Raw genomic sequence first — 22,526 nt, 5'->3', positions numbered from 1 at the left:
CCTATTTTCCCCTTCCATTTAACATCCTCCCAAAGTGCAACACCTCACACTTACTCAGATTAAACTCTTTCTGGCATGATCAGAAAATACTTGGCACCCATATTGTATTTTCGTAGACATCTGGCACTATTTCTGCCTTACTAAGGAGTTCATCACTTAGTTCACCTGTTGGCTCTTTTGGCAATATAATTGCCCACTGACATTTTTTGTATACCTTCAGTGCTTGGATTTCTTTCTGCGATTTCAAACATTGCATAAATGCTATGATAAGAATGGTACTTTCAAGTATCTACTTGAAAGCAAGTATCACCACTCCAGATATTCAGAAAAGGGACTTAAAATAGGTGGATGCCAACACTCTGAATTTGTTTCTGACGGACCTCATTGGATACAAGCAAGTGCAGCAATGTAGAGGGTCAGAGGCAGAGAGTCCATGTCTGGGAATTACTTCATTTATAACCTGGCAGAGCATTTACAATCTGGTACATTGAGCATGGCTAGATGCCCTTCAAAGCTAAAAAATGAATTTGGTGCCAACCTGGAGATATGCTCAGCTTAAAATTAAAAAGCTATTTTTTAGATGCTAACTGATCTGTTGAACATTTCTTTGAACTTGATCTGTCCAACTTTTCTGTTCTTCTTTATTGGACGCTAACTAAGTCGGGTGATCTATATTCATCAAAATACTCGACGTTTAAAGAATGCAAAATAAAATTAAAAAATAAAAGTTCCAATCTTCTACAACCCAAGATACAATACCACTCAATAGATTTATGTTTGGATCCTGCCATAATTGATTAGGGAATTGTGAACTGGCAGAACAAACATACCAAAGTTTATTCTGTTGATAGGAAAGGATCTAGAGAGGGATCATTTGGAATTAAAACAAGAAAAAATGTTAAAACCATAGTTTATGCTTAATTATGCTTGTACCTTTTCACCGCTAGCTTCCTTAGAATATTGTTTTTCTCTATAACACTTCCAACACTAACTCTATAACAGATAAAAGAACACTTGGAAAAAACAAATTATACTTGCTAAAATGCTCTAGAAGTAGATTACTTTGGTTTCAACTTTAGGCAATAGACAATAGGTGCAGGAGTAGGCCATTTGGCCCTTCGAGCCAGCACCGTTATGAGATACTTTCAGATTGAAGCAATTTGAGTGATATTTTTTCAAATCACAATTCATTCTCATCCCAAATTTCTAGACATGAAACAAAATAGTACCTTCAAAAAGACTGAGAAATTAATCTGATTCCTAATTCAGAACTTTCTCAGCTAAATGGATAATGGCTATTTAGTATTTTACATTTAAAAGGAGCACCAATTTACATATTTAACCTAAATATTACATTTCTGACCTATATTTTCCTGAAACAAATTAAAATACTGACTCCATTATTCAGATTTATTGTTAATATACTTGCTTAAATAATGCTGGCACTATACCTTAAGGATATCTCCTAAGTGCAGAATCTGCTGCTCTAGATTTTGTATTTCTTTATAGTTTCTTTGGTCTGTCCTCAGGATAATCAATATTTCTTGAAGGATGTTTCCTATATCTACTGAAGTGAAATTTGCCTTGAGATTTTCAGAACAGATTGAAGCACTACTTCTGTGTGTACAGGATATTGTCGAAGATGTTTGTGAATTCAATGGATCTGTAATATCTGTGCTCCAGGCTTGGCCAGTTGACTCCTGTCCAGCAGGTTTCCCAGTGGGTCTCCTAAGCCTCAGCTGTGGTCCCTTGTGCAAAACAGATTCTGCCAATGCTGAACAACTCTGTAATTGTCTTGCTCGTGGTGAATCCTTTTGAAATTCTTCTTGATCTGGAGTTTTTGGTTCTACGTGTGGTGGTTGCACAGTTCTTTCTGTAGAGAGGCTGTCCTGGAGAGATTGAGATACTTCTTGGAAATCTATTACACCATATCCGTTGTCATTGCCTCCTTGTTTATCTAAGTTTGCATAATTATAAAATTTTTCATTTTCAGGCACAGATGACAAATGTGTATTGTGGAAACAATTTCCTGAGTGATTAAAAATGAAAGTTCCTTTTGTTTCCTGATATAATGAAGGCAGTTTGTCCTCTTGTCTAATGTGCTGCTTGCAAAAGAACAGAAAACAGAAGATTAATACATCCATTCACAATTAAATTAAGTTATAACAAAATCAAATTATCAAGCTTTATATGGTTATTCTAAAGACTATTTTGCAGTTTGTGCTATATGGTACAAGCCTATGATAGTGCAGGTTTATATCATACAATCTACTTCTTAAAGTCAACACCTGGCATCTATTTCCTTTTTGGATTAATTTTAATTTAACATTTTGACTGCCAAAGGTTATAGAAATGCTGTAATATGAAATATTCTTATAGTGATACTCACAGAGAAGTACTTGTCCTTGAAGCTGGGGGTGCTGGGTGGTGTCCAGTTATACACAGAGCCTTTTCTACTTGGCCAAGAGAATTTGGAAACTGAGCCAGAGGTTACTGATGTTTCATCAGCATCAAATGGACTATAATAAAGTAAAGGGTAGAAGTGAAATTAAAAACAGGGAATAAAAATATCCACAGTTTTTTTTAATATCTCTGGACATGAACTATTACATTTTATCAGTTTGTATTTTTTTCTGCATTTGCCATATAGATATGTCAGAGTTTCATTGGAGAAATTCAGTTTTCCGATGTGACATTATATTCCCAAATATAAACACCAAATGTTAACCTTTATTTTGCCTTGAGGGTTGTGTTATAATGCAAACAATGTAAGACCTTAAATTTATTTCCAATTCCGGTATCCGTGGAAATGAAAAGCCCACTAAAATGAGTTTTTGTTTCTCAACTGACTGGAATCCTTCAGTTAGATAATTAAACAGCATGGCAAATGATACAAAAATATTATTACTACAACTGCAGTAGAACCTCCCTGCTCCTATACTCAAATCCTTTTGCTATGAAAGCTAACATACCATTCGCTTTCTTCACTGCCTGCTGCACCTGTATGCCTACTTTCAATGACTGGTGTACCATGACACCCAGGTCTCGCTGCATCTCCCCTTTTCCTAATCAGCCACCATTTAGATAATAGTCTGCTTTCCTGCTTTTGCCACCAAAATGGATAACCTCACATTTATCCACATTATACTGCACCTGCCAAATATTTGCTCACTCACCCAGCCTATCCAAATCACCTTGCAGTCTCCTAGCATCCTCCTCACAGCTAACACTGCCCCCCAGCTTAGTGTCATCCGCAAACTTGGAGATATTGCCTTCAATTCCCTCATCCAGATCATTAATATATATTGTAAATAGCTGGGGTCCCAGCACTGAGCCTTGCGGTACCCCACTAGTCACTGCCCGCCATTGTGAAAAGGACCCGTTTACTCCTACTCTTTGCTTCCTGTTTGCCAGCCAGTTCTCTATCCACATCAATACTGAACCCCCAATGCCATGTGCTTTAAGTTTGTATACTAATCTCTTATGTGGGACCTTGTCGAAAGCCTTCTGGAAGTCTAGATACACCACATCCACTGGTTCTCCCCTATCCACGCTACTAGTTACATCCTCGAAAAATTCTATAAGATTCGTCAGACATGATTTACCTTTCGTAAATCCATGCTGACTTTGTCCAATGATTTCACCACTTTCCAAATGCGCTGCTATCCCATCTTTAATGACGGACTCTAGCAGTTTCCCCACTACCGATGTTAGACTAACTGGTCTGTAATTCCCCGTGTTTCTCTCTCCCTCCCTTCTTAAAAAGTGGGGTTGCGTTTGCTACCCGTCAATCCTCAGGAACTACTCCAGAATCTAAAAAGTTTTGAAAGATTATTACTAATGCATCCACTATTTCTGGAGCTACTTCTTTAAGTACTCTGGGATGCAGCCTATCTGGCCCTGGGGATTTATCGGCCTTTAATCCATTCAATTTACCCAACTCTTCTCGACTAACCTGGATTTCACTCAATTCCTCCAACTCCTTTGACCCGTGGTCCCCTGCTATTTCCGGCAGATTATTTATGTCTTCCTTAGTGAAGACGGAACCAAATTAGTTATTCAATTGGTCCGCCATATCCTTGATCCCCATGATCAACTCACCTGTTTCTGACTGCAAGGGACCTACATTTGTTTTAACTAATCTCTTTCTTTTCACATATCTATAGAAACGTTTGCAGTCAGTTTTTATGTTCCCTGCCAGTTTTCTTTCATAATCTATTTTTCCTTTCCTAATTAAGCCCTTTGTCCTCCTCTACTGGTCTCTGAATTTCTCCCAGTCCTTTGGAATGCTGCTTTTTCTGGCTAATTGGTACGCATCATCCTTCGCTTTGATACAATCCCTGATTTCCCTTGTTATCCATGGATGCATTACCTTCCCCGATTTATTCTTTTGCCAAACTGGGATGAACAATTTTTGTAGTTCATCCATGCAGTCTTTCATTGCATATCCACCGTCAACCCTTATAGAATTAATTGCCAGTCAATCTTGGCCAATTCACGTCTCATACCCTCAACGTTACCTTTCTTTAAGTTCAGAACCATTGTTTCTGAATTAACAATGTCACTCTCAATCCTAATGAAGAACTCAACCATATTATGGTCACTCTTGCCCAAGGGGGCACGTACAACAAGACTGCTAACTAACCCTTCCTCATTACTCAATATCCAGTGATATTAGCCTGCTCTCTCGTTGGTTCCTCTACGTTGATTTAGATAACTATCCCACATACATTCCAAGAAATCCTCTTCCTCAGCACCCCTGCCAATTTGATTCACCCAATCTATATGTAGATTGAAGTCACCCATTATAACTGTTTGCCTTTGTCGCACAAATTTCTAATTTCCTGTTTGATACCATCTCCAACTTCACTACTACTGTTAGGTGGCCTGTACACAACACCCACCAGCGTTTTCTGCCCCTTAGTGTTTCGCAGCTCTACCCATACCGATTCCACATCCTCCAAACTAATGTCCTTCCTTTCCATTGCGTTAATCTCCTCTCTAACCAGCAACGCTACCCCATCTCCTTTTCCTTTCTCTCTATCCCTGCTGAATATTGAATATCCCTGGATGTTCAGCTCCCAGCCTTGGTCACCCTGGAGCCATGTCTCCTTGATCCCAACTATATCATAATCATTAATGGCTACCTGCACGTTCAACTCATCCACCTTATTACGAATACTCCTTGCATTGAGACACAAAGCCTTCAGGCTTGTTTTTACAACGCTCTTACCCCTTATACAATTATGTTGAAAAGTGGCCCTTTTTGATTTTTGCCCTGTTTTGTCTGCCTGCCACTTTTACTTTTCACCTTGCTACCTATTGCTTCTACCCTCATTTTACACCCCCCTGCCTCTCTGCTCTTGTACCCATCCCCCTGCCACATTAGTTTAAATCCTCCCCGACAGCACTAGCAAACACTCCCCCAAGGACATTGGTTCCATTCCAGCCCAGGTGCAGACCGTCCTGTTTGTACTGGTCCCACCTGTTCATACTTGGTGGGGATTTTAACATGGAAAAGTAATTCTCACAGGAAACTTCAAGGAGTTATATGAATCAAATGTTAGTGGTGAATTCTAAGTGTATTGGCCAGTGAGAAGTAGGATAAGAGTCATTAATTTAATTCAGGATAATTTCAATACTTTTTTTTCAGTCGTCTTAGAAGAAAATAATAAGAGCCAAACTCTGGATTTTGCAGTTAGTAACATTCACCGTTGTCTACAATGAAATCTACCCACAAAGGGGTGTCAACTTCCTTTTTTTCTTTTTTAGTATTGGTTTCTGTCAAGTTTAATGTCAAAGGGATCTCAGATGTTCAATGATCCGTGTGCCATCAAGCTGCCTGGCTACCCATTCACAATGAGGTATTCTCATGGACAGTGAATACATTTTACAGGTATACACTGCATTACCCTGCAAACACAGCATACACTGAAATATTGTTAACATTTAAAAATAACTTTCAATATTTTAACATCTATTCTAATTTTAAGTATTCTTAAGCATAATGTTGTTAAATGTTGTTATGTTGTTAAATGTTCCATATAATAACATTTAAAAACATTTCTTACATGGATAAGAAAGGGTTAGAGAGATATGGGTCAAACGTGGGCAGGTAGGACTAGTGCAGATGAGGCATCTTGGTCAACATGGGCAATTTGGGCTGAAGGGCCTGTTTTCATGCTGTATGTCTCTATTCAGCTCATTGACATTTTAATTCTAGAAAGTAGTCTGAAAAGTTTTCAATCATTTTTGTTGGAATCATGGATAATAGATTTGAGGAAGAGTAGAATTTATGATACCAGTGACACAATATATCTTGATGACACCTGGAGAAAGACACTCTTCTCCTGACCTCACTTGCCACATAAGATCTCTTTGGAATCATGACAATGCGGAACGGATTTATATAATTCTATGAATCTATGATGCTCTCACGGGAGGAGATTCACTGATGCATGGAAGAGGAATTTAATCATTTTGATCATCATTATACTCGCATGTAGTTTCCTCCGGGTGGAAGAAGTTGAAAATTGCCCTGAGCACCTTCATTAGTATTTGTTAGCTATGTCCACATTTAATTATATTTTTATTTCAGATTTTTGTATCTGTGGTATTATGCTTTTACCCTAGAACGTATTTTTAAGTTACAATTTTCTCTTTTTCCAATAATTAATAGAGAAAATAGTGCACACAGACTGGAACTCAGACTGCTCTGTAAAATCTATTTTACTGTTAACCGTAAAAATTGTCATCTAGTGGTATATTCTAAATTTTTGATTGGTCATATGTATCAAACCTCCATATAAACAGGTCAGAACTCAAACCAAAGAGTTTCAAATATCTACCATTACTATTCACCAATTCCTAGAGCTGTTCAGTTCAGCATTAATTAACTCAGAAGATAGATAAAAATTGCTGGAGTAACTCAGCGGGTCATAGAAATTAGGTGCAGGAGTAGGCCATTCGGCCCTTCGAGCCTGCACCACTGGGTCAGGCAGCATCTCTGGAGAAAAGGTATAAGTGATGTTTCGGGTGAGATCCTTCTTCAGGCCCTTTGTGTGTAAACCAGCATCTGCAGTTCCTTCCAACTAATTAATTCCGCTGAGGTTAGCTGACTCCGAAACCTAAATCATTGTCACTTTAGTGAAAACTCAAACATGTTCTATGTCTTTTTGATGCATAGCTAACATTTATTTTCCTTGCATGTACAAAAGACAAATTGCACTACCAAGTAATGTTGCTGCTTAAAATCTAACTTCCATCCACCAAGTTTGTGCATGAAGTACTGTTGTAACAAAATGTTACCTTAAGGTGGCAATATTGATCTGAAGCTCCTCTGGGCAATTATATCAAACTTAGGAAAATAGTTATTTTCACAGTGGAAATGAAAGATAACTCTTAGGTATATAAGCTGCTATGTTGTTTTTACTTACAAATGACATTTTACCATGTCACAAGTCAAAGACAACAGTATCATCTACTGACCTCTTAAGCAGGATAAACTGATACACTTTGTCAAAAATAGAAAAAAATGTGTTCCATTTGGCCTAAACACACGTAGATTTGATTAATGAACAAAGAACAGTTGATGTAATTGTTGTCTTTCTTTCAGATAGCCTTGATCCACTGCATTTTGTTTATAGTCACAACAGGCTCACAGCAGACGTCATCTCCCTGGACCTACACTCAACTCTGCAATATCGAGATAACAAGGACACGTACAGTACATCAGTCTCCTACTTATTGACTATAGCTCCGCTTTCAGCGCCATAATCCCATCTAAACTAATCTCCAAACTCCTGAATCAAGCAACCAGCAACCCCTCTGCCACTGGAGTCTCTAATTTCTAACCCATAGATCACAATCAGTAAGGATAGGCAACAATCTATATGTTAAGTTTTAATCTGAAATTTGAAAGGGAAAAGGGTAAATCAGAGGTGTCGGTATTATAGTTGAGCAAAGGGGACTATGGAGGGAGGAGTTGGCCAAAGTTGACTGGAAAGATACCCTAGCATGGATGACAGTGGAACACCAATGGCAGGTATTTCTGGGAATAATACAGAAGGTGCAAGATCAGTTCATTCCAAAGAGGAAGAAATATTCCAAGGGGAGTAAGGGGTGACCATGGCTGACAAGGGAAGTCAGGGAGAGTATACAAATAAAAGAGAAGAAATATAACATAGCAAAGATGAGCTGGAAGCCAGAGGATTGGGTAACTTTTTAAGAGCAACAGAAGATAACTAAAAAGACAATACGGGGAGAAAAGATGAGGTACGAAGGTAAGCTAGCCAAGAATATAAAGGAGGATAGTAAAAGCTTCTTTAGGTATGTGAAGAGGAAAAAACTAGTTACGGCCAAAGTTGGACCCTTTAAGACTGAAAAGGGTGAATTTATTATGGGGAACAAGGAAATGGCAGTACATCAACATGTACTTTGGATCCGTCTTCACTAGGGAAGACACAAACAATCTCCCAGGTGTACAAGTGGCCAGAGGACATAGAGTTTTGGAGGAACTGAAGGAAATTCATATTAGGCAGGAAATTGTGTTGGGTAGACTGATGGGACTGAAGGCCCACATAGGAGATTAGTGGGCAACATTAGAGCACATGGTATTTGGGGTAGGGTGCTGACATGGATAGAAAATTGGTTGGCAGACAGGAAACAAACGGTAGGAATTAACGGGTCCCTTGCAGAATGGCAGGCAGTGACTAGTGGGGTACCGCAGGGCTCTGTGCTGGGACCGCAGCTATTTACAATATACATTAATGATTTGGATGAAGGGATTAAAAGTAACATTTGCAAATTTGCAGATGACACAAAGCTGGGTGGCAGTGTGAACTGTGGGAAGGATGCTATGAGGATGCAGAGTGACTTGGACAGGTTGGGTGAATGGGCAGATGCATGGCAGATGCAGTTTAATGTGGATAAATGTGAGGTAATCCACTTTGGTGGCAAAAACAGGAAGGCTGGTAATATTATCTAAATGGTGTCAAATTGGGAAAAGGGGGAGTACAATTGGATCTGGGGGGTCCTTGTTCATCAGTCAATGAAAGTAAGCATGCAGGTACAGCAAGCAGTGAAGAAAGCGAATGGCATGGTGCCCTTCATAACAAGAGGAGTTGAGTAGGACCAAAGAGTACAGGGTACTGCATTTGTACAGGGCCCGAGTGAGATCACACCTGGAGTATTGTGTGCAGTTTTGGTCTCTAAACTTGAGGAAGGACATTCTTGCTATTGAGGGAATGCAGCGTAGGTTCACGAGGTTAATTCCCGGGATGGCGGGACTGTCATATGTTGATAGATTGGAGCGGCTGGGCTTGTATACTCTGGAATTTAGAAGGATAAGAGGGGATCTTATTGAAACATATAAGATTATTAAATGTTTGGACATGCTAGAGGCAGCAAAAAAACATGTTCCCAATGTTGGGGGAGTCCAGAACCAGGGGCCATAGTTTAAGAATAAGTGGTAAGCCATATAGAACAGAGATGAGGGAAAACGTTTCCACACAGAGAGTTATGAGTGTGTGGGATTCTCTGCCTCAGAGGGCGGTGTAGGCTGGTTCTCTGGATGCTTTCAAGAGAGAGTTTATCTAAGAGAGTTTAGCTCTTAGGGATAGCGGAGTTAAGGGATATGGAGAGAAAGCAGGAATGGGGTACTGATTGTGGATGATCAGCCATGATCACATTGAATGGCGGTGCTGGCTCAAAGGGCCGAATGGCCTACTCCTGCTCCTATTGTCTATTGTCTATAATATATCTTCCACAATAATTCTCAAAACAGGTGCCCCACAAGCATGCATTCTCAGCCCCTTATTATATTCCACATGGCTGTGAGGCCAAATTCTGGGCTAACTTAATCTACAAGTTTGCAAATGACATTATAGTGGGCCGGATCTTAAATTATGACAAGATGGATTACTGGAAGAGGAGCATTGCGTCAAATTAACAACTCAATAGAAGCAAGACAAAGGAATAACTAGCTCCTCCAGAAGGCATGATGGAGTACATGCCTCAATCAACAACTCTGGTCCTGGTGTAAGTGGCTGCAAGCTTCATGTTCCTGGGCATAAATATTACCAACAATCTATCCTCGACCAACCACATTGAAAATACATTTAAAAAAACATAACAAGGCCTATATTTCCTTTGGAGACTAAGGAAATTCAGTATGGCTCTTGCGACTACTACCAGCTTCTACAATTGCACTGGAGAAAACAAACTATCAGGATGCATCACAACTTGGGGATGTACAGTGACGTAGCAGTAGAGTTGCTGCCTCACTGTGTCAGAGACCTGGGTTGAATCCTAACCTCGGGTGCTGTCTCTACAGAGTTTGTTCTGCACATTCTCCCTGTGACCGTAAGGGTTTTCTCCGGGTGTTTCGGTTTCCTCCCACATTCCAAAGATGAGCAGGTTTGTAGGTTACTTAGTGTCAGTAAGTAATCCTTAGTGTATAGAACTAGTGAACGCTAGTCAGCGTGGACTCGGTGGGCCGAAAGGCCTGTTTCCATGTTGTATTTCTAAGCTAAACGAATCTAAACTAAAGCTTGATTTGGGAACAGCTCTGCCCAAGACCATAAGAGATTGAAGAGAGCTGAGGATGTAGACCAGTCCATCTCGCAGACCAGACTCCCTACCATTGACTCCATCTACACTTCATATTGTCTCAAGAAGCCAACATAATCAAGGACCTTTTACATCCTGGTCATTCGTTCTTCTCCTCATTCCTATCAGGCAGAAGGTACAAAAGCTTGGAAGCACATACCACCGGACTCAGCAACAGCTACTTCCCCTCTGTTATCAGACTTCTGAACAGACTTCTGAACAGTTCTTCCATAAGATAGGGTATAGTTCCAATCTTCCAACCGACCTTAATGTGAATACCAGACTTTATTTCTGTAACTATATTGCTAAAATACTGAAAACTCTATTATTCCCCTTCATGTTTTTCTCTTGGTTCCATCTGTTGTACTTGTGTATGGCTTGATTGTGTCCATGTATAATATAAAAACTCGTCAGTGTATCTCGATACATATGACATTAATAAACCTATACCAATACCCATCGTGTTGCTATTTTACAAGTAAATTCCTGTCAATGCCCTTTATATCGCTAGATTTTTCAGGATTTATTCAGGTATAATTACAAAACTTTGAAAGAATTTAATGTCGAAGGATTTATCAGCAACTTTACATGTTTTTGGGTATCTTTCTTTTAGAATGCAAGAACACTGATAATCATTACTTTATGTTCTTTGACTATAGTCAGTAGCTTATTATAAATTTTCAACCTCATTTTAAACATTTTTGTGAATGTTTCCAAATTCTATACAGTGACCAAATACTATTCCCTCGAGTTGTTAGAGAAAAAGTAGCCATTTTTCCAAATTCAGAGAATGCTAATCATGGCAGCAACTTATGTTTACAGCCCAGTCAACATAATAAATATTCCAGAAGATAGGAGTGAAGATAAGGACTTGTGAGGAAGTAAAAAGCTATTTGCTGGAAAAGAATACGAGATTTTTGGTTTGTAAACTAAAGCATAAGAGAGAAGCAATACCACAAAGGGTTATAAAAAAAGGTTATAAAAATGAAAATGATAATATTAAAGTCAAGATCCAGGAGGATCAGATAGATACAAATGCAGTATATTCGAATTAAATCACTTTTGAGTTCAAACACATTTGGCAACATTTTCAAGACATTAATTTTTATAGTGAATACTGGTCCATTACATGAAAAACAATTTAGTAACTTCCAGATCAAGGTATGCAGTATAAAACTAGAATTCTGCACACAGGAAACATTTGCAAATAAATCACTCTTCATTTCGGCCACTTTTGTTGTAACATTGGCATGAGTCTGGTAGTAGGTTACTGTCTGTTTTCTGAATTAATTAAGTCGTAAATTCAGTACCCTGTATCCTGAAAATACACTTGCAGGAAGATCAAAATATGAAAGGCCAATAAAAGAGTTAATCAGAAAAGTAAGCAATCATTTCCTAATATAAAATCCTTTGAAATTTGTTGGTGCATTTGAGACAGCAAACATAAAGGATATTGCTTCCAGAATTAGAGCAGGAATACAGATCTGCTACAAATTAGTTGATTCTGGCTACAAGCTTAGCTAGCTAGCTCCCACTGGAATAATTCAGTTTTAGGGGATGCCTAAATAAACATGCACAAGATGACATGGACTCAAAGTACTAAAACATTCATTTCACGTAGGTCACACAGGTTTTACTCCCAGCAGAGAGCAATAGTTACATCTGCCAGCCATATGTATCATAATCACATATTCCATTGTATGGAGCTAATGCAGTTTAAGTATTTGTATCAATTTTTAAACGTTTATTTAGGCTCTTTTCTCTTCTCCTGATCATACTCCCTTACTGGGAAGTTGGGCATCCATCATGTCTCGCTCTGCCAATTGTAATCTGGAACCAGACATAAAGGGATTGATAAAAGTTGTGTGTGTTTTCCAGTGCATCCACATTTTCTTCTCTCCCCTGAGAGGCAACTTTTACTTCACTCAATGTTTCACTAATAGCCTGTGTGAAATTAGGTAGTCAACACAATGACAATTGCAGAAGCAATTTTCTTGGAACTTTGCAGCAGATTAGTGATTCAAAAACACACTACATCCCAGACCCGTTCTCAGTGATATTTGGATTTATGGGTTATTGATCATCTTGCTTAAACAGGTTACAGGGACATGCAGCATGCCTGGAGGAAAAGGATGGGTGACGTTTTGGGTCGGGACCCATCTTACGCCAAACATTGATCACCGATTCATACTAGCTCTATGTTATCCCACGTTTGCATCCGCTCTCCACATCCAATTTAGGCTAATTAACCTAGAAACCTGCACGTCTTTAAGCATGTGGGCAGAAACCAGAGAGAGAGGAAAGCCACAGGGTCACAGGGAAAATGTGCAAGCTCCATGCAACAGCACCCAAGGTCAAGATCAAATCTGGGTCTTCATTGAGATAGTAGTTCTAACAGGTGTGCCACTGTGCCATCCTTACGCCCTTATGACGTAATCAAATTAGCAATTACTATATGTCCCAATTCTCTTACTCAATAACTGAAACAATGAAGACAAATATGCCAAATGCTTTCTTCATAACCCTATGTACCTTCATGGAACTACCAAATTCAGAAACAGCTTCTTCCCCACTGCTGGCGGTTATGGGGAGAAGGCACGAGAATGGGGTTAGGAGGGAGAGATCAGCTATGATTGAATGGTGGAGTAGACTTGATGGGCTGAATGGTCTAATTTTGCTCCTATCACTTATGTTCTTATGACCTTATGACCCACTGTTATCAGACTACTAAATAATCCTCCCAGACGCTAGGGAGTAGTCCCAATCTTCCAACCTACTTCATTGCCGATCTTGGACCTTTTCTCTACAACTCTAACACTATGCTGCAACACCATATTCTGTATTCAGGTATTTTTCTCTTGGCACTACCTGTTTTACTTAGCTATGGCTTGATGGTATACATATGTGATATTATTTGATTTGACTGGATAGCATGCACGCATGTAAAACCTTTCACTCTATCTCGGCACACATGAAAATGGCTTGGAAGTGGCGGCGATGCCTTGCAGCTGCGGCTCGCCTGCAGTCCATTTGTCTTTTCTGTTTTTTGTTTTCTCTTGTCCCGTTTTTACAGTTTATTTCGGTTTATTTAGTTGTGTATGTGTGGGGGGGTGGGTGTAACATGTTTTTTGACTCTTCTTTCGGGGGGGATGCGACCTTTCCTGCTGTATCCCCCGTCTCCGTGTCCGTCTGCGCTGAGGCCTATCGCGGAGCTGTCGGCCTCCAACTGTGACCGACCTCGAGGCTGCGGAGGCAGAGCCAGGACTTACCAACGCGAGGATTGCCGACTTCGGGGCTGTGGTTGTGGGGCGACCCAACGTACGACCCGACTTTGGAGCCTCGGTGGACGACATCATTGTGAGCTCGAGTTCTGTTTTCTGGAGTCCCACAACTACAGCTGCGTCCGCTGGACTGGAGGACGGCAGCTTCAGCAGCTTCGACCGCCCCGGGCCGCGGAGTTTGAACCGGCCCGTTTGCGGAGCACGGATTCAGCCGCGGGACTTACTTACCATCACCCGGCGGGGTCACAACATCGGAGGCTTGGATTGCCTCAGCGCAGAGGGAGAGCAAGGAGGGAAGAGACAATGACTTTGGGACTTTAAACTGTGTTGAGTGTTTGTTATTTATTCTATGTTATGACTGCAGGCTAAACCATTTTGTTGCACTGAAAAGTGCAATGACAATAAATTGAATCTAATTAAATCAAATCAAATCAAAATAATGAACTAATGCCAGTAACAATGGAGCAAAGGAACAGGTGACATTTCAGGTCGAGATCCTTATTCAGACTGAAGGGTCACAGCCTGAAACGTCACCTACTCCTTCGCTCCATAGATGCTGCCTCACTAGCTGAGTTTCTCCAGCATTTTTGTCTACCTTAGATTTTTCCAGCATCTGCAGTTCTTTCTTAAAAATAATACCAATAACACCTTGATCTCTCTGAATTAAACTCCATCTGCCGTTTCTCGGCCCATTTGCCCAGTTGTTGATCTTGCCATAATCGTAGATTGTATTGTATTGTATTGTATTCAAATTTATTGTCATTGTCTCAATTTGAGACAAACGAAATGAATTTCCCTTACAGGCAGTATCATAAAAAAAATAAAACTAATAAAAATAATAATAAATAAATAAATAAATAATAAAACATATTAAAAATAAAATTGAAATTGAATTTAAAAAAAAAGCACAAACACAGAAAGTCCACGACACAACATAACATAAATGGCACCAAGGTGAGGATGGCACCATAGTCCAGCCAGCCTCCCCTCCGTGTTCATCCGTGGTCGGGGCCTTCCGAGCACCCGCAGTCGCAGCCCCGGGTGGCCCGATGTTCAAGCCCTCACGCCGGGCTGGTGGAACGCTGACGCCGAACCCCGACGGTGAGCATCCTCCTCCTCAGCGGCCCGGACCTCCTGATCAGCCGCCTCCCGCTGCCGGAGTCTGCAGCTCCTGAGTCCGCAGGTCGAGCCGGGCAGAGTCGCAGGACCCCGCGTTGTTAGTCAGCGCCGCCCGCGTTGGGAGCTCCGCAAACCGCAGCTCCAGGACGTCGGTGCAGCAGGTCCAGCACTCCGGGCTCCAGACGGCGACCCCCCGGTAAGGCATCGACCAGCCCCGCGATGTTTCAGCGCTGTCCCGCCGCTGCTGGAGCTCCGGTCGATCCCGGCAGGAAAGGCCATGCCAATCCAGGTAGGTAGGCCGCTGTGGGGGGGGGGGCGAGGACGCGACTCGAATAATAGTCGCGTCCTCACCAGGAAGCGGCTGAAGGACGGCATCCCCCGCACCGTGCCCTCTTCCCCCACATAAAAACACCCAAAAAAAAAAAATCAAATCAAATCAAAATAATGAACTAATGCCAGTAACAATGGAGCAAAGGAACAGGTGACATTTCAGGTCGAGATCCTTATTCAGACTGAAGGGTCACAGCCTGAAACGTCACCTACTCCTTCGCTCCATAGATGCTGCCTCACTAGCTGAGATTCTCCAGCATTTTTGTCTACCTTAGATTTTTCCAGCATCTGCAGTTCTTTCTTAAAAATAATACCAATAACACCTTGATCTCTCTGAATTAAACTCCATCTGCCGTTTCTCGGCCCATTTGCCCAGTTGTTGATTTTGCCATAATCGTAGATAACCCTCTTTAAGGTCCACTAGTTTTTGTATCATCCACAAACTTACCAACCACTTACCCTGTATTATGCAGTTTATAGTTTTAAAAAGTAATTAAACATTGTGTACATACTAAGTTAATTTATGTTTTAGAGTACATGATTATTTATGGGTCATGAAGCATAGCTAATTTTTCACATTTGTTTACATGTGTTTATAGCACTGCACGAAAGCCATATTAATCCACTTTACATATATATTTTTTTACTTAATTTGTGTAAATGAGAAAGTATCTATCCATGTTTGGCATGTAAGAGGAAACCAAGGCAAACAGAGGGAACTGGAACACACAGGGTCACAGGGAGAAAGTGCAAGCTCCACACAGACAGAACCCGAGGTCAGGATGGAATCAAGGTCTTTGCACCATCAGACAGTAGCTCTTCCAGCTGCGCCACTCTGCATAGTATGCGTGGGTGTGTATAGGTATGTCTCTGTGCACATACACACAAATATTTATACAGGATTTTAGTCAATTTATTTTCCCACAGCATAGATAAAACATTACTTGAACAATTTCAGTTTTGACTTTCAATACAGTTGAGTGTTTATTTCAAACCATGGCTGGAAAACTGTTTGCAAATATGTTTGTCAGTATTTGATGAAACAGTTTATTTGCAAGTAGGATTTTCATTTGTAAAATGAATGAAAGTGAGTTACTAATACATCATGAAACCGGGATAAATTGCTCCTGTCCTGTTTGACTCACAACCATTGACGTGGTATGATTTATATATTTCGGCATTCATCTCATTTCCTTGTCATGATATCCCCATTACAGGTGAAAAGAGATCTTCAGTAAATCAATCATATAAGGAACTGCTGGCTCAATATTTTAAAACAATACAATTCCATAAGAGTATAATATAAGGAATATAAAATGTAATTCCGTAAGGTAGGAGAGCCATGAAGAGATTAAATTAAACGTTGATCAAATTTGCATCTAAACAGTAACTTGGTTTACTAAATAATATTAGATCAATCCTTACTTCCATGTGACTTCCAGCTGGAGTTTAATGGTACCCAGGTCAGTAATATCCACGATCATTATTTGAGGCTGTGCTGTGAAGAAATCTGCACTTTCACAAGTCACTGTTCCAACCAAAACAGTCATCAGCCCTTTCATTTCAGCTACCTGTGTTAAAAAAAAAATCATTTTCCAAAGATTCATAGCTTCATTTGTATGAATCAGAGAGACGGTTACAATACTCAAGGATTTTGTCTTACTTATTAAGACTGACATAACCATTCAATATAACTGTCTAAATGTATATTAAGAACAAAGTATACTGTGTCTAATTTAGCAACAAGGTTAACATTTCTGGCATTAAGTGGAGAGGCTGCTGAAAAACAAGTTAATAAAAAAAATCAGAAGAAATAAAACCAAGAGGAAACAATGATTAGTGATATAGAGAGGATCATTGATGCTAATATAATTTTAAAGAATCATATTCCTGGATATATAGAGACATGTGTAATATTTTAACTTTCAAACAGAATGAATACATTTTTGAATAAAAATATTAATTGTTCATAAATTTCACACATGTCTCGAAGGTGGATTATTGTTTATCTTACAATCTTATCTTTAATCAGTAAAATCACCAGTTTCAAATTAGTTTGGCAAACCATTGAATCAATGTAAGGATTTGTTCCATCTGGTCTTTTAAGTTCTAATTCAGTACCATTCCTCTGTTCTGTGTTTTGTTAATTTCTAATCTAATTTCCTCACAAAAAGGCCTGATTGATTCTGTTTCCATCATAGGGAATGTTTCATAACCGCCCGCAGTTTCCGCACATTCCCCTTTCAGCTTTTCCCCAATATTTTACATCTGTGTCCTTGGCTGTGAACCATCTGCTAGTCATAGATGGGAACGTTTTTCCTCTATTTACCCAATCTAAGTCAGTCATAATCTTGAACACCTTTATCAAATCATCTCGCAACCTTCTTCGCTAAATCTAAACAGCAGCTGATATCACTCATCCATACAGTTATTCTTGTGAATCCCCTAAAGAAGCTCTTCACAAGACTCTGTTAAAAGAGTGGTGACAGGACGTGAAAGCAAAAAGGCTGTTGTAATCTAACCAGTGTTTAGGCAGGCCAGTCAAACATGATTTACCTTTAACAAAGCTATCCCTGATAATAATAATTATAACTTTTCTGTTTTTATACTCATTGCCTCAATTAATGAAGCCTAGGAGTCCCTGTGCTTTTTTCTCTCAACATGCTCGGGATTTTCACGTTTATACCTGGTCCCCTTGTTTCTGTATTCCCTTAAGGATTGGACAATTAAATGTACATTGGCTCTCATTTTTCCACCAAAATTTATCAATTCACATTTCTCTATTAAATTTTATTTGCTACGTAGTTGTCCAATCTGCCAGCCTATTGATATATTTTTTAATTTATTACTGTTCATGTTCTTTGCCATTTTCCCAAGCATTGTGTAATTTACAATTTCAGTACTGTTATCCTGTGTGCCATGCCTGTACAAATATACAGTGCTCCAACACTGATGAATGGGGAACATCACTGTCCACCACCATCTGGTCTCACAAAACAATTCCATATCATTGTGAAGGAGTTACCCAACCTCAAACATCAGCTATCCATTTCCCTCCACAGATGTTGCCCGACCCACTAAGTTTCTTCAACGGATTAATTTTCACTCTAGATTCCAGCATCTGCAGTCTCTTGTGTTTCCATTTCAAACTTCATTGTTTTCTGCTTAAAGCTATTTTCTATCCATACCATACCAGCCCTTTGATTCCATGGGATTAACCAGCCTTGTACAGCTAGTATATACAATATCTTCTATGCAGATTACCTTCCTTTCATAAACCTTCTCCGTTGCCTCATCAAAAAATTCAATTAGGCTGTCCTAACACATTTTGTCTTTAGCAAACCTATGTGACATCTTATTCATCAACTCTACCAGTTCTAAGTACCTATTGATATTTTTCCCAATGTTGTTTCTGAAAATGTTCCAATAACTGTTTTGTGTTCCGTTTGGTTTATTATAGTCTTCCCTGATATAATAAACAAATTCCTTCCCTATTACTATGTTATAGTGACCCTTATTCTTATTTTCCATTACAAAATGATAGGGTCGCCCCTTAGACAATTCATTTACCGACTTGGAAAACCTAATGACAGGTTTAACACTGCAATACCAGTAACCCTAAAAAAAGGAGGAGGTTACAAGAAAGCTATGCGGCATGTGAATCAAAACATTTATGCTGTTGCCAATTATTAATTAATCAATGATGTTTAAAGGACCATATATTAAAACTAGGTGCTCAGATTACAATACCCTCCCCCTCTCCCTTCTTCCCCCTATAAACCTACCTAATCTACCTTAACATTATCCTATGGTACTCTTTTATTGTTACTTTTTTACTTTATTGTTTGTTTTGTTTTGTTTTTGACTTCTGTTTTGTCTCTTCTCTTATTGATTGATTGTGTTGTGATGTGTTTACCTTGTTTACCAGAGGGACTAAAGATGGAAATTAACTACTGGCTACAATCTTGCGTATTACATGTAAATGTTTATTAATATGCACTGTCCCCTAAATAAATAAATAAATTACAAATTACCTCCCCTTCTTCCCACCCTCTCCACTAACCCCTCCTCAAATTGTACCTATTTCTCCCGTCTCCTCCCCTTTTCGCCGAGGTTCCATGCTTTAGCTTCACAATTCACAACTCTTCAATTCTTTTGTCTCACACCTTCTGTCTTTTCATCACTGGCCTTCGTCTAACCATCTGCCTATCAAAAAACACTCCTCATCTGCATTGAGCGATTACCTGCCAGGCTTAGTCCTGCCCCTACTCTCTTCCAGCTTCTTTCTCCCCTCTACTATCAGTCTGAAAAAGGGTTGCAACCCAAAAGGTCACTAATCCATATTCTCCCGAGATGCAGGCAGACCTTACTCTGTGTATTCCTCCAGCACTTCGTGCCTTCCTTTGTAAACAAGCAACTGCAGTTCCTTGTTTCTGCTAAGATTAGGTCATTGCATCAAACACCCATGTAGAATCCACTGGGTAGCGCCAGCAATGGCTGCCTCGCAAACAGTTTGTCTGTCCCTTCCTTCTTTGTTGTTTGTTTGTTTGTGTTAAATGTGTGTTTTTAGTGGGGGGGGGGGGGAACTTTTTCTAATTAGTTGACCATATTTAGGATTTAGGCCATCGACGGAGATGCGATTTTTTTCCGTATCGTATCTCCATCCGCACTGTGGCCTGACATCGAGGAGTTGGCTGCCTTTCCTGGAGACTGACTTCGAGAGCTCCACCGTGGGAGCCTGCGGACTTAACATCGCAGAGCTCGTGGTCTCTGGTTAGAGACCGACTTCGGGAACTCCAAGCCGCAGGAGCTTCGACCACCACGACATTCAGAATTTCCACATGATCAGACAATTACAGAAATCCAGAATTAATTGCCAGTGGTTCCCCACTACATTACAGAGATGGAGATCAGTCAACTGGTGGGAAGTTATGAAGATTCCCTGCCACTTACAGGAAGGACCTCCCAAAGATTCTGCACAAATTGGGGATCACACAGGGAATATTTTGCTATTGATTTAAATGGAAGGGCTTTGTGGGGCTTTGTACGTATTTGTTCATTAAGATTTTTTAAGTGTTTATTTAAAGTTTTTTAGTTTTAATGTGTTTTAAATTGTGCTTGTATTTTTGCTTTTGCATTTTTATTTATTTTAATGCTTTCAATAGTTCCTGAGAGATTTGATTGCCTTTGAATGTTTCTGAGACATTCTTCCGCAGCTATATTTATGTTCCATGACGTAGTTGTAGAGGGTTTTATTACAGAGGATCTGACCAGCTATACCCTGCATGTTTCCATTGGGAGGAGCATATGTGGGAGTTTAACACTGACCATAGGTTCAACACATTGGGTTACTAATTTACTGGGACATACTTATGGCTGATACTCATAGTGAACTGTTTGAGAAAGAATTTGGTGAGGTTTTCTACATCTTATTGACATTTGGAATTCCTGGAAAGCCAAACAGTTAGCTGATTGCAAAATAATTATTTGTTTAAGAGAGAACAATCCTAACCATGTGCAGAAAATCTGAAAAAAGCAAATGAATAAAGTTAACATATACTATTTTATACATTTATTTTTATTTTATTTATTTTATTATTTATTTTGAACAGAATAAAAGAATAAAAAGCAAGTGTGAAACAGCGTACAAAACACAAACCAAGAATATTTATAAAGTGCCATAAACAATATCTATAAATAAATGAAATCGTATGTGACCGAAAAGGAGCAGGAAGAACCCACCCCCTATTCAACTGCTTGTAATTATCTTATACAAATTTAGCAGCTATATGTACACCATATGTACACCAGCTACTATATGTACACCAAATTATTTACATTTATACATTTGATTTAAGTAGTAAACTAATTACATTTGATTTAAGTAGTAAACTAATGGGATGTAAATCTAGTTCCAGGTTATTTTTCCTCCTCAGAGGGATCTTTGGAAGGTTTAAGGTTCAAGTAGACTGTACTTGATCAGTCACTCAGCATGCTGAGAATTGGCCTCCAAGATTATAGACTTGAGAGGTGAAAGAAAAGTAAATCTCCAAATAGATAATGGGGAGAACTCATCTGACTCATTTGAGTTTAATTCAGATAATGGAGTTTAATTCAGATAAGTGTGAGGTGTTGCATTTTGGGAAGTCAAACCAGGACAGGACCTTCACTGGGAACATTAAGGCCCTGGGAGCGTTGTAAAGTGGAGGGATCTAAGGGTACAAGTGCATGAAACAAGGTTTTTGGTTTGCTGGCTTTCATCAGTCAGGGAAATTAGTAAATCATGACATTATGTTACAGTTGTACAAGATGTTGGCGAGACAGCACCTGGAGTATTGTGTTTAGTGTTGGTCACTGTGCAAGAGGGAAGATGCCATTAAGCTGGGATGATTATGCCAAGACTTGAGGGCCTAATGGTAAAATATAGGGTGAATGCACATAATCTTGTTCTCATGGCAATGGATTCAACAACAAGGCGGCAGTGGTTTAAGGTGAGAGGGGAAAATATCATAGGAACCCGAGGAATCACTTTTTCATACAGAGGGTGATGGGTAAATGGAACAAGCTGCCAGAGGAATTAATTGAGGCAGGTTTAATAACAACATTTAAAATGCATTTGGGCTGGCACATAGATGGGAAAGCATCAGAGAGGTATGGGCCAAATGCGGAAAATGGGATGGGTTTAGATGGGGCATCTTGGTCGGCATGAATGAATTAGGCTGAGTGACTCGTGTCCGTGCCGTATGACCCATCGACAACATTCTAGACAATTTAGGAATTAAAGTGGGAGCTTTATCACCTGCTCAAATGTGCTTTACTTAAGCTTGAAGTTAGTAATGCTAGCATACTTTAATGAAGTATACAAAATAAATTAAGTACCTTTATTTCAATATCTTCATTAAGGTGAGGAAGGAAGACCATCTCCTCTTCATCCCATGTTTGTCTGTCATCAGCATCAATTTTTCCTTTTAATTTCCATCTCTGTCGACCATACCTAATCAATACCTACATAAAATCAAGATGTGATTCTGTTTTTAGAAATTGGTCTCACAAGGAGCCACAGAATCTTCCCGTAAAAACACAACAAAATGTTTGATTATTAGCATTCAAAAAAGAGTTATATAGAGCTCTTAGGGCCAGCAGAATCAAGGGGTATGGGGAGGAGGCAAGAACGGGGCACTGATTGTG

The 22,526-nt window shown here is 39.6% G+C and overlaps 1 protein-coding gene across 6 annotated transcripts in view; it reads right to left on the bottom strand.

Moving 5' to 3' along the window:
* LOC129707442 (RIPOR family member 3-like) overlaps nucleotides 1-22,526 on the bottom strand; it is a 144,605-nt gene that overhangs the window by 19,546 nt on the left and 102,533 nt on the right. For 5 of the 6 annotated variants that reach the window (XR_008725182.1, XM_055652473.1, XM_055652472.1 and 2 more), the window contains 4 exons: nucleotides 22,218-22,343; nucleotides 16,764-16,909; nucleotides 2,390-2,519; nucleotides 1,452-2,105 (listed from right to left, as the gene is read on the bottom strand). Coding sequence is in view for 5 of the 6 variants with exons in the window: in XM_055652473.1 (XP_055508448.1) it covers nucleotides 1,452-2,105; nucleotides 2,390-2,519; nucleotides 16,764-16,909; nucleotides 22,218-22,343 (1,056 nt within the window). In the remaining variant the exon portion in view is untranslated. The remainder of the gene's footprint in view (nucleotides 1-1,451; nucleotides 2,106-2,389; nucleotides 2,520-16,763; nucleotides 16,910-22,217; nucleotides 22,344-22,526) is intronic. The other variant, XM_055652475.1, reaches the window with a different exon arrangement.

The sequence above is a fragment of the Leucoraja erinacea genome, chromosome 21 (assembly GCF_028641065.1).
Source record: "Leucoraja erinacea ecotype New England chromosome 21, Leri_hhj_1, whole genome shotgun sequence".
Classification (NCBI taxonomy): Eukaryota; Metazoa; Chordata; class Chondrichthyes; order Rajiformes; family Rajidae; genus Leucoraja; species Leucoraja erinaceus.
Note: the sequence above shows the minus strand (reverse complement) of the source record. Positions and strands in the feature narration are given on the sequence as shown.